Here is a 13,763-nt window from a genome sequence, read left to right on the forward strand (position 1 = left end):
TACCTCTTTCCTTCATAATGTGATCCATATAGATAATGAATACAGAGGGGGATAATGTTCATCCTTGTCTCACACCAGATTTAACATTAAACCATCTTCCTGTACTTCCTTCAATTCTTTTTCTTCCATTTTTTTCCCATTCAGGCTTCTTATGTTGATAGTATCGATCTTTAACTCTGGTGATGTTAATTTAGGTGTATTTTCAGATTTGTTCCAGTAACTGACTTTTCGCTGTTCGCCCTGGTTCCTTGGCGAAAACAACGGGGGCCTTGTTTAACCGGGCGACGCCCCAGCCGGCATGAAATTTTGTTATATTGTACCATCATTTTTTATTTTGGTGTAGGTGTCAAGAGTTAGATAATCGATCTGCAATTAATATTGCAGAGGGAATATTTATCAGCATAATAATTATGCATCAGTAGTACTTTAACTGTTAATATATATATATATATATATATTAACAAAACTTAGTTTTTGTCCCAAGGTAGAAATTATTGTTAATATATATATATATATATATATTAACAATAATTTCTACCTTGGGACATAGAGCTCGCTCTCTTCTTGATGACCCGGATGAACTTCAAAAAGAAATAAACTATCTCAAAACTACTTTCCTACTTAATGGATATTCTGAAAGAATTATTGAAAAACTCCTTCTTAAACCTCCAATATATCTATTCCTTACATAAGTTCAGTTTCACAAAAATTAGCAAAGGTTCTAAGAAAACACGATATCAGAACTTTGTTCACTCCACTTCCAAAAAGCCGTTCCTTAATAAGCCAACCAAGATCTTGTCGTCATCATCTTAAATATCCTGGTGTGTACAAAATATGGTGTGATCGTGACATTCCTTATTTTTGCCAGACGGACAAATCTATTGAATTACGTATGGAGAAACACATGAGAGACATTGCTTACAAGAGACAGTGAGCCAGTGCCTTATCAAGCCATATCCTTTTCTCGGCTGATCCTAATGCTGAAAACCCAAGTCATACAGTCTGTTGGGACAAATCTACCAACGTTTTCGTTGCCATGATCGATTGGAGAAAAAAATCGTAGAATCTAGGGAAATCATCCTCAACCCTGAACATCTAAATAATAACTTGAGCTACAACCTCCCAGATAGTCAGTCAGCTGTAATCATGTATTGGCGTTCACGTGATGCTGCAATCATGCACTCTCCCAACAATATATATATATATATATATGTTTTGAATTTGTTTTTCAAGCAAAATGCAGTGAATTCTTATAAGGGCTTTTCAAATAAACTTGAATTATTCTATTTATTTCTATTTTGGAACACAGTATGGCCTCTCATGTTCCGAGTTCAAATCTGTCAGGTATTTATAATAAATAAGTACCTGACATTTTATTCATATGTTTTGAAAATATTTTTGTAGGTCTAAGATTCATTTCCTGCTCTGTCGTTTACACCTCAAACTACAACCAATTTTTCCTTTTTACTTATATCATCTGACATAACTAAAAAAATAAATAAAATACAGAAGGATAGTATGATTTTAACAAAGTATTGTTTTCCTTCTTTTGTAGGTTCTTGTTTGTATTGGAATTGTTCTGACTGGAGCTAATCTGTATGGTTATGTCAGATGTAAAATAAAAAATAGAAAGAAATTTAATGAGATGGCATCAAGTGTTTTTAAACAAAATTTATTTGCAAACGTAAGTTTTTCTGATGCTTAGGCTTATATGTTGATTATCATATATAATTGTGTTTAAGGTAATTAATAGTGTAGATTTACTGTAGTAGTGCATGTAAGTACTACTTCAGTAAATGTACTGATATAAGTATATTATTCCCTTGAAGATGCCAGTTTTCAAGCAAATAATAATTGGAAATAATAAGTAAATTTATTTATATCATGCACATTATTAATTTTCTTAAACATTATGTGAAATGCAAATTTATTTTATTACTGAATTTACAAAATAGAATTTTTCTGAAACTCATATAGTTTATTTAAGATTATCAACTGAAACCTTGATTTTATTAAGAAATATATGATCATAACATATCACCTTGCTCATTATGAGCTGGAAGTGGCTGATGCTTGTTCGGTCCCCTAAGCAGGGTTTCTGTCTCCTGTTTTTCCTCCTCTCCCCAATTTTAACATGCAGCATAAGTGATATTCTTCAAGGACATGAGCATACTATGCAGATAAAGAGACATCCTTTCCCCCCCCCCCCACTTACTCTAGGAGCAAGTGTCAGTCTGAGAATGAAATCTAGTCTTTCCTGGCACAAACACTTCATTTCTATACCAATAGATATGTGCACATAAGCACTATGTTGAGTAAGTGAGACTAAAGCAGAGCACACTAAGATACACCTAATGTCCTAAATAGTGCCACGTAGTGGACTTGATTGGGTGTTCTTGGTGATAAGGCTGATGGTCTGAGGATGAGCATTTCCCAGAGTTGAAGCAGTTTCATATTTCATAAGGTTTGGATAGTTTTTTAAAGCAGATGCAGATTCCAGGAATAATCATTTGTATTTGTTCTGATGGGGTAAGGTGGATTTTTTAAACAGAAAATCTTGTGCTAGGTATCATGAGTGACAGATGAAGTTCTTATGCTCACAGATTCTGATACTGGCTGTACTCTCCGGGTTTGGCTAGTGTAGAATAGATAGCTTATAACTGCAGGGCAGTTAACATCAGAATCACCAAACATGAGGACTACATATGGTATCTCCAGTATGGCCATCAGGATTGCAGACCAACCTTTGTATACCTGCCACAAGATATGCTTTAAAAGGTCCACCGGCAGGTTTAGAAAATTGCCTTTAGTTTTTTCCAGAATGGTTAAGGTATCTCAATTTTTTTTATTATCTGTAGATCACAAAGTTGTATTGTTTTTAGGATTTTTCCACTTTTTCATATGGGACCTTGGATATTTATTTATTTAGCATATGATGTACAGGTCTCAAGATAATGCATATAAATTATATAAAAACATCATAAAGACAATTGTAAGAATCATATTAAAAGGGATACAATAAGTTAAAATAAAAAATCAGCTAATGCCTTTTTATTCCCGTATAGGGAGTAGGCGAGGCCATTTAGCCCTATCTAACTTTTGGAGACTGAGTGGGCAGTTCAATCTCCACTGGCAGCCAATCAGAGATAGCTGGCCCAAGGCTATCACTAATTAAGCAGCATGCAGTGAAGAGAGATGGCACAACAAGTGCTGCCATCTCATGGTCCCTAACACAATATATTTAATGTCTGAAATAATATGGGTTCTCTGGTCCATTTTCTTGAGTTTATGGGGCGAAAAACCCGAGTTTCCGGGAGAAAAAACCTGCTTGCCCGTGCTAGGGTAACTCTTAAGTATTTGGATGATTGTTAAATTTCACCAAATTATTTCTGAACTAGACTTTTGGGATATAGTTAGCCTGGATATTACTTAAATGAAAGGATGCTGCTTCAGTTTTGTTCAGGTTGAGTTGTAGTCACCATCGTCTAAAATATTTATCAAGTACAGCCAGATCTTCAGTTAAGATGTTTTCAGCTTTTTGAAATGTAGAATGTTAAATTGCAATAGCAACATCATCAACATACATGAATTTCCTTGATGTTGTCACTGGGATATCATCAGTATATAAGTTAAAAAGCAATGGGAAAAGAACTGACCCCTGAGGTAGGCCATTTTTAATCTTAAAGAATTTACTTTTGGATTCATTGAGAAATACTTGAATCCATCTCTCTCTGCTAGTATTTGATTAAGTAGGTTAGCTAGTTTTAGTGATGGGATAGTTCTAAAAATTTTAAAATGTGACCCTCCCTCCACACTGTGTTGTAGGCAGCAGAGAGGTCCACGAATACCTTTATTGTTTTCAAAGTCATTCTCTATAAAGCTTATCAAGGCCAGTACTTGATTGCAACAATTTCTGTCATGTTTGAAACTAGCCTGTTCATGAGGAGTTCTATTATGTATACTTTGAGAAATTCTGTTTTATATCCTTCTTTCCAGAAGTTTCAAACAGATGCTTGGCATAGCGATAGGTCAGTAATTGGAAGTGATTGTGGGGTCTTTGCCATGTTTTAAGACAGCAATGATTTTAGATCTTTTAAAAATTGATGGGAGCATGCCAGAGTCCAGAATATTATTATACATAGCAGTAAGCCATTTAATAGTTTTTGGACTGCAGTTCTTGGTGAATTCAGGATAAATTTATTGAATCCAGCTGCCTTTCCAGTCCTCAATGAGTTAACTGCCTGAGTAAGTTCCTGGGAAGTAAAAGCCTTAGGTAGTGATGGTGGTAGGTGATCTGTTTTAAGATTTTTTAGTTTTTGTTTCACTTCTCTCTTGGCTACTTGAGAATGTTTAGTCATTGAAACTATATGCTTTGTGATATATCTTGGATCTATGGCAAGCATTTACCAGAAGGCCTTGTATTAGGGTCAAGTGTTTTGGCTGGAATGAGTAAAATTCAAATTGGCCTTGGATGTATGGAATGGTGATGAATTTGGTATATTATTATTATTATTATTATTATTTTTTTTATTATTATTATTATTATTATTATTATTACGGGTATCTCCATGGAGTCAGTAGACTCATCGCGGGAGACCCAAACTAGCAAAACAATATCTGTCATATCTATTCTTGAATTCATTTACAGATGAAGAGCTCACAACAAAGTCAGGCAATGAATTCCACTCATTCACCACCCTCCAGGCAAAAAACCTTGTTCTGACACCTTTGTTAACCACACTCTTCTTTAATTTCCAGAGATGACCTCTTGTTCTTCCATCACTATCACACAGCTGAAACATTTCCCCTGCATCAATCCTATAAAAACCTTTTAGTAATTTGAATGTTTCTATCATATCCCCTCTTCTTCGCCTATCAACCAATCTCTGCAATCCACAAGCTCTCAATCTATCAATGTAGGGAGCATTTTTTATATCACTCACCAACTTGGTCACTCTTCTCTGAACCCTCTCCACAGCCTCCTCATCTCCAAGGAATCCAGGTGACCAGACCTGAGCACAGTAATCCAAATGTGGAAGTATCAATGCTTTATAAAGGGGAATAATAACCTCTTTATCTCTGGATGTCAGTGTGTTCCTCAACAACCAAGTAATCCTATGTGCAATCTTGGACACCTTAGCAATGTGTCCTCTGAACTTCATCTCCTTATCCACCAATACCCCCAAGTCCCTAGCCTCATCAATCTCTTGGAGTACCTTTCCATCTATGTAGTACACAGCTGGTAATCTTTTAATCCCAAAATGCAAGACTTTACACTTTTCCACATTGAACTGACATCCATTTTCTTTTGCCCATTTTACCAGCTTATTTAAATCCTCCTGCAAACTTTCAACATCAGCTTGATTTTTTATTGCACTACACAACTTTGCATCATCAGCAAACAACTGAATATCTCCCTTTAAGCCGTTTCCTATATCATTTATATACATGTATAGTACATGTATAGTCTGTGTTTTAGAGGGGGATGTAATAAAAATAACTAACACCGAGTTTATAGGTTGTGATAGTTATTTAAATTAAAGCTACTAGTTTCGCCACATATGCTAGTGGTTTTGTCTGGGTTAGGAAGAACAAAGAAATATATAATAAGCAGTAAATATGAATCATTACTTAACTAAAAACCGAATATGTATGAACCATTACACACACACACAAATATTTTTTTTTTCTGTAACAGTTCCTACAATATTTGGTTTTTAGTTATGTAATGATTAATATTTACTGCTTATTGTATATTTCTTTGTTCTTCCTAACCTAGACAAAGCCATTAGCATATGTGGCAAAACTAGCATATGTGACCTATAAACCCACTGTTAGTAATTTTTGTTACATTCGTTTTTGGTCAAAAAAATGAACGTACTCATCGTGATATTGGAATGTTAATATATTTTTAATTTGGTGGGGAGAAGGTATTGTGGCTTGAGAAGCAATTGTGAATGTGATTAATCACATTATTATCAGACCAAAGGTTTTCCTTTTTCCCCATTGATAAAGGTTTTTATAATTCCATACTGTTCGGAGCGTGACTATTGGTGAAAGTGTGGGTTTTCTGTCAACAGAGAATACCAAGAATATATATACCAGGTTGGTATGTAATCAAGGTATCTAGGAAGGGTAGATTATTGTCGTTTTCTGTTTCTAAACTGAATTGGATCTGGTTGTTTGGATGGCTTGGAAAGGTGTTGAGAGTATCAGAGCCATGTAATCAAATGAAGAACACTTATGGAGACAGTAGATCTTTGGTGTGGGTGGGAGAGTTTAGAACTTCAAAGGTGTCAATAAAGTAGTTAGCTGGGGGGGGGTATCTAGGAAGGGTAGATTATTGTCATTTTCTGTTTCTAAACAATTGGATCTTGGTTGTTTGGATGGCTTGGAAAGGTGTTGAGAGTATCAGAGCCATGTAATCAATTGAAGAACACTTATGGAGACAGTAGATCTTTGGTGTGGGTGGGAGAGTTTAGAACTCCAAAGGTGTCAATAAAGTAGTTAGCTGGGGGGGGGGGGGAAGAAAGTAGGAAGCCCATAGCTGTCCATCTGTTGTTTGTAGAATTTTTCCTTACAAACGAAATAGCCTAAGTTCATGGTGAACTGAAACATTGCTGAGGTAACAGGAGGAAATTCAGCTAGATAAGATGTCCAAGGTGTCTTTAAGTAGAACTTTGGTGAACAGAAATGTTTTTATTTCACCAAGAATATAATTTCTTGGCATCTTTAATTTAGACATGTGTTCTGTTCTGGACTTAAAAATGGGCTAGGTTTTTTTCATATGCGAAGAATTATACTGGAAGAGGACTTTGGTGATGTTTTTCTAATGTGTAGATGGGCGAATCACTGTCATCCACAATTTGGTATGATGGCACATTTTGTTTATGGATTTTTTGGTAGCCTGTGTATCCAGGTTCTCTGCAATGTTTTCTTGTGGTTCTTGGTGTGCTAACTCTTTATTTGCTTCCAAACTTCATCAACCACAACCCTCCTCCTCCAAAGTATAGACTACACCTAAATCCATCACCATCCTATATATATCTGTTATACATCTGAAAAGCTAGTAAAATCCTAGAACAATACAACCTTGTGACTGGCTGAAGACCATACAAAAAATTGGCATGGTGTATAACAAATATCATGCAATTGTAAGCTATCCTACTATGGCCAAACAGGCAGAATAGATTACTGAAGTGCTGTTGATGTGCAATATATAACCTCTAGCAGTCAAGTCATCCCCACCTTCCCACAGTATAACCTGTTTCCACAAATAAGGCTCTGGTGAGCATTGCTACCACAAATATGTACCTTCCGTAGTTATAGGAAATGCCGACTAGACCTCTAGTTGATAGATGTCTTTCGTTGTCTAGTGAAATGCCACCACCTTGCTTATTGGAGGTGAAGTGGCTACAGTCATGTATCGTCACTAGAGCAAGGGTTCCAGTTTCTGTCATCCTACCTCTCTTCCCACAGTGAGAGTGATACCATCAATGATATGCCAATCAGACTGTAAGGACCCAAACGCTACCCATTTGAGAGTGCATCAGTAAAATGGTTCTTCCAGCTGTCTGCTGGTGAGTGCATGGGATCAAACTGGTTAATAACAAATCTGGAGGCTTCCTGATCAGCTAGCACCAAATCCTGCTGCCACTTACTTTGCCAGTTTGTGAGACCAAGTATAGTGGTTGCAGGGTAACTGTTAAGGCCATGCATGGACAGGAGACTGGGTTCCCTCTGTTTGGGTGATATGTTTGCAAGTCTGTCATCTCTCATTGCATGTCCCTTTTCCTTTTTGTCTCTTCCTCTCCATAACGGATCACAACTCAAAGAAATTCACCTCTACTTCAGATTACAAAAATTCTCTCACAAAGAAAAAGTTAAAAAAATCATGAAAAACAAAAAAAAAAAATAATAATCCAACGAAAAAACATAAAAGACAACAAAAATGAGATAAAAAAAAAATTCAAAAAACCTCACCAACATTGTCTCCAAAAAAAAAAAAAAAGTTTCCATATTTACTTCAGCACCATCCACTTCATCTAAACAAACTGCAGTATAAATGATGTGAATTACCATCTGAACCAGATTTATTCTTCCTAACAGAACACTAACTGGCAACCTCATTTCTATACCTTAACTGCCAAAACTATACATTACACAGTTTTTTCTGCCACAAGGGTGGCACTTGGATATTCATCAAAACTACCATACGTCGATGATGGCAAAACCTCAAATTTAAATGCTCCCCCATTTGATCTGCTTTGATTCAAAATGTCTCTACCAATCCACCAATCTGCTACTTTCATTTGCTGTCTCTATTGCTCTTCAAACTCTGTTAGTCACTCTGACCTCTTCAACTATTTCTCCCTCTATAAAGCTAAACTTTTTACTGTCAAAATATCTTCATAGTGAAGTCATCCTTCTTGGGGACTTCACAGTCCACAACTCAAATTGGTTTCCGTTCTCCAGTTTCACTAATCAAGCAGGCAGGAATGCTGAGGTGTTTTATAGCAACAACCTAATATTGATCATCAATCTCCCTACTAGATTAGCAGACAACCTTCCCCCTCCTTCATCCAGTTTGCCAGCACACTGAATTTAACAAACTCTTTCTAACAAGTTCCCTTTCCAAGTGTACCGTGGATGTCAGTTCTCTTTTTGGTAATTCAGATCACAACCTTATACCAGTCTGTTTTGCTACATAACAACCTTTACTGACCAGTTCTCAGTCTCAGGTCCTTTGGCACTACAAGGGTAGTAAATGGGATGACTTCCATTCCTTCTTTCCATAGTCTGAATTCTCTTCAGTTCTCCTCCAAACACCTGCTCAGACTGAATCACAGAAATCATCCTCACTGGAATGAGTCTTCATCCCTCCTGGAAATTCACAGCCACCATCATCCAAACCTTGGTTCTTAAAAAAAAAAAAAAAAAAAAAAGAAGGAAAAAAAAGTAAGTTTGCCAATGCAATAAAAGAAAAAAACAGCATATTACAAATGGCCCAAGACCAAAGCTCCAGTTACTCACTCTATCTTGCACTACAGTTTGCAGCAGCTGTAAAAGAATCATTAACAAATCCAAATCAGACTTTGAAAGAGACAAATGCTGTTAACTTGCCCTCTCTCCAAATGGCAGGTGAGCCTTCTGGTTCCAAGACCATTTGGTGCAACTTTTGTCCACCCGGGTTTCTACCACTCTCAAATCTGCATGCTACAGTAGTCATCATCTCACCTAAAAACAGGGCCAACTTACTGGCATCACTCTTTTCTTCCAATTCCTACATTGATGACCTGGGAAAGGTTTCCTCCATGCTACCAAGAACTGCTCTCTCTATCCATGTTAACCATAGAGAAATTTGAAGAATCCTTAATAACTTGAACACAAACAAGGCATCTGGTCCTGATGGTATTAAACCTATTCTGTTAAGAACTTGTGCCCTATAACTAACACTTATCCTGTATTGTCTCTTCAGTCTATCCTATGCAGCTGGTGTCTACCTAACAGCATGGTAACAGGCCCACATTCAGCTCATCCAAAAAAAAACATGATAAAAGTCAACCAACGAAGTACCTTCCAATTGCTCTCACTTTTGTTCTCCGTAAAATTCTCTGTTAAATTGGCGACTATTATTCCTCCATTCTCTTCCAAAATCATTAAAACAAGAGCCACTGCCAATGAACATCCTTTTACAGTCTATCTTCAAACTCACCAAACCAACTTTACTGCCTCCCTTTCATTTCATCTATTTCTGTTATTTGGAACAGTCCCCCCCACTCTGCCCTTTCCAAAAAGAATACATCCTTCAGTTCAAAAAAAAAGTAAACCGAATCCTCCTTTTTTCTTATTCTCTTGCTCATAGATGGAACTGATTTGCTGTAGGACTCGTGACATTTTGTGTGTCGGTCAGATATATACCGTATTTGCCAGCGTATAAGGACACACTTTTTTTCTTTGAAAATCATCATCATCATCAAATTCCTGCCATGTACCCTCAAGGGGTGTACAGGATATGATAGTACTGCATGAAAAAAATTACATCATTATTAATTTCCTATCTACAATTTTCCTCCAAACCAGTCTGTCACTTGTCAACACTCCAACATTATCAGATCTTATATTTCTATCGTCTAAAGCACTTTGTACCGTATCAATCCACCTATATCTTGGTCTTCCTCTGGGTCGTTTTGCTGCCAACCTGGCAGAGAACGCTTGTTTTGCTAATCTTTCTTCACCCATTCTGTTTAAGTGACCATACCACCTGAGATTAGCTCTGCTAATGCATTCCTGGATGCTCACAATGTCAAGTTCTTTCCTAATATCCTCATTTTTAATATGATACTGCCATTGATGCCATCTGTTCACGCCTATAATCTTTCTCAGGACTCTCATATCTGTGGTCTCTAGTCTTTGGTCAAGTGTTTTACTTCTGACCAAACTCTCAGATCCATAAGTTAAAACTGGTTTGAACACTGTCTTGTATACAGCTAATTTAGTGTTCTGACTAATTTATCTCTTATTCCATATGAATTTATTCAATTGACTTCCCACCATACCAGCTTTGCTGATTCTGTTGTCTATTTCTATATTTAATTTACCATCTTCACTAAAAATCGTGCCTAAGTAGCTGAAATGTTTTACTTGTTCCACAGGTTCTCCATTCACAACACAGTTGATATTTTCAGTGATTCTGCCTATTTTCATTGTCTTTGTCTTTTTATTGCTGACTGTCACACCATATCTATTACAACAGCTATTCAATTTAGTCAGAGAATCTTGCAGACTTGTAGCGGATTTATTTAGAAGTATAACATCATCCACATAAAGCAAAGAGCTGACATTAACATCTCCAATTTTGATATCATGTTTAATACCACTTTCCTTAATAATGTGATCCATATAGATAATGAATAACAGAGGGGATAATGTACATCCTTGTCTCACACCAGATTTAACATTAAACCATCTTCCTGTACTTCCTTCAATTCTAACTGCTGACTTACAACTCAAATAAAGACTAAGTATTGCTTGATATAATGCCCCATTGACACCATATAACTGCAGCGTATTGAATAGCTTCTCTCTTGGCACCTTGTCATATGCCTTTTCCAGATCGACAAAACTTAAATACAGATCTTTGTTATATTCCCATGCTTTCTCGACTATTTGTCGTAAAGTGAAGATCTGATCCTGACAGCCTCTGTTTGGCCTGAATCCAGCTTGTTCTTCACCAAGCTTTTCTTCCACAATTCTTATCAACCGTTTCTCAAGTACACTTGCATAGATCTTGCCAGGAACACTCAGTAGGGAAATACCTCTGTAATTCTCACATGCAGTTTTATTTCCCTTTTTATATATGGGTACTATGAGAGCTCTACTCCAATCATTGGGAATTCGTCCCTCTGTCCAGGCTTTCTGAACTATGCAGTGCAGCCACTGTAAGACTCTTATACCACCATACTTCAGCATTTCTGGTCGAATATCATCTACTCCTGCTGCCTTTCCACATTTCAAACCTTTGATGGCTTTTTCTACTTCAAGTATGGATATGTATTCCTGACTGCATGCCTGGTCAGTGTTTTTTACCACTGTGCTGTCATCACTGCTTGTTTCATTTAGCAGTTTATCAAAGTAATTCTCCATACTTCAAGGATATCTTTTTCTCCCATTTTCATGTCACCTTTATCATTTCTAACTCCTTTAACAGCACTCTTTCCTCCATTCTTAAGCTTCTTCAACAACCTCCAGAATATTTTGCCATCTTCTTGATATTTATTTTCTATATTCTTGCCAAAGTCCTCCCATGACTTTTGTTTAGCTAGTTTTACACAGTGTTTAGCATTCTTGCATTTGTCACTATATTCTCTAAGAGCACAAGCTGACTTATTTGACAGGAACTTTTGGTATGCTTTCTTCTTTTCCTTCACTGCCTCTTTAACTTCCTGTGTCCACCAGGGAGTTCTGATTTTTTTTTATCCTTACAAACAACCTCACCACATGCCTCTCTGGCAGAATCAATCAATGTTTTCTTCAGAGTTTGCCACTGAATCTCCAAGGTTTGATTCCTGTTCTCAAACTCTTTCATTTTTTCTTCAATAATCTTTGTGTATTTTAGTCTACAGTTCACATCTGAGAGCTGCTCAACTTTTATTCGCTTTAAAATTTTCTTACATGTTATTCTTTTCAATATGAAATTCAATTTTATCCTGCTCAAGACTAAATAGTGATCACTTCCAATTTCAAATCCTCTGTACACTCTGGTGTCCTGCTCCAGGGAGAAAACATCACTATCAACAATAACATAGTCAATGAGACTTTTCTTATTCCTTGCCTCTTCTCTCCATGTGAATTTGTGCACATTTTTATGTTGGAACATGGTGTTAGTAATAACCAGTTTATGTCCTGAGCAAAAATCCAATAGATATTTGCCATTATTATTAGCTTTGCTCTTTTCTCCAAATTTTTCCAAAATATTTTTGTATGTCTCACAATCATTTCCTACTCTGCTATTTAGATCCCCAACAAGGACCAACTTTTCCTTTTTCATTATGTCAGTTGCTTTTTCTAAAGCCTCAAAAAATTCCTCCACTTCTACCTTAATAGAACCTTCTGTCTGACCATAGGCACAAATAAGCTTCATTGTCCAGTTCCCCATTCTCATATTTTCCCACATTACTCTACTTGAGACTGACTGCCATTCAAGAAGATTAGCCTCGTATTTTGTGTTGAATACTATGCCTACTCCTTCTTTTCCTTGATTGTTATTGCCTGAATATAACATTTTGTATTTATTGCTCAGAAAGATCTCAGCAGTTTTGGTCTTTTTTGTTTCAGTCACCCCTATTATGTCGATCTGGTACTTATCTAATTCCTCAGCTAGCTCCATTTCTTTGCCATTCAGGCTTCTTACGTTGATAGTACCGATCTTTAACTCTGGTGATGTTGAGTTGGGGTTTATTTTCAGATTTGTTCCAGTAGCTGACTTTTCGCTGTTTGACCTGGTTCCCTGGCGAAAACAATGGGGGCCTTGTTTAACTGGGTGACGCCCCAGCCGGCATGAAATTTTGTCATGTTGTACCATCATTCTATATTTTGGTTTAGCCATTAAGAATACAATTTGGTCGGCTAAATCCCAAATTGCCAGCCCATCCTTGTCCGTTCAGTATCCAAGTAGATACCCAACATGGTGCACCACGAGAAGGTGAGGATTGAACATTAGGTCAGACGCCCTGGTCGGTTCTCCACATTCCTTTAAAGGCTATGTGGAGGTCTCCTCTCAGTTATACAGCTTTGACCCTTTGGCACCCCTTCTTTGAAAATAGGTCTGAAAAACAGGGTGCATCTTATACGCCGATACTCAGTTTTTTATTATTTTCATTTCTGGAAATTTTCTCTGTTCCGAGTTAAGCGATTTCTTTATTGCTTCCTTGCGGTGTGTGTGCTCTCACACCCACCGCAAGGAGTGTGTGAAAGCATTCAAGTTACATAGATCAGTGTTTCTCAAACTTCAGACATCCGCGCTCATATGATTGGTGCGGTATTAACAAAGATCATGCTACTAAATGACAGACAAGCCGACAGTTGAGTTGAAATGCTAATTCTCTTCAACTGAATTCCTTATATAATATCTGAAACACCAACCAAAATAAAAAAATGATGATACAACATGACAAAATTTCATGCCAGCTGGGGCGTCGCCCGGTTAAACAAGGCCCCCCCCCCCCATTGTTTTCACCAGGGAACCAGGGCGAACATCGAAA

The 13,763-nt window shown here is 36.9% G+C and overlaps 1 protein-coding gene across 1 annotated transcript in view; it reads left to right on the top strand.

Annotated features, from left to right (window-relative positions):
• LOC150105121 (Golgi apparatus membrane protein TVP23 homolog B-like) overlaps positions 1 to 13,763 on the top strand; it is an 81,919-nt gene that overhangs the window by 57,902 nt on the left and 10,254 nt on the right. The window contains exon 5 of the mRNA XM_090395505.1: positions 1,556 to 1,684. Coding sequence (XP_090251631.1) covers positions 1,556 to 1,684 — 129 coding nt within the window. The remainder of the gene's footprint in view (positions 1 to 1,555; positions 1,685 to 13,763) is intronic.

Source organism: Typopeltis vanoorti, chromosome 7 (genome assembly GCF_054136105.1).
Source record: "Typopeltis vanoorti isolate ZY-2024b chromosome 7, IOZ_Tvanoo_1.0, whole genome shotgun sequence".
NCBI lineage: Eukaryota > Metazoa > Arthropoda > Arachnida > Uropygi > Thelyphonidae > Typopeltis > Typopeltis vanoorti.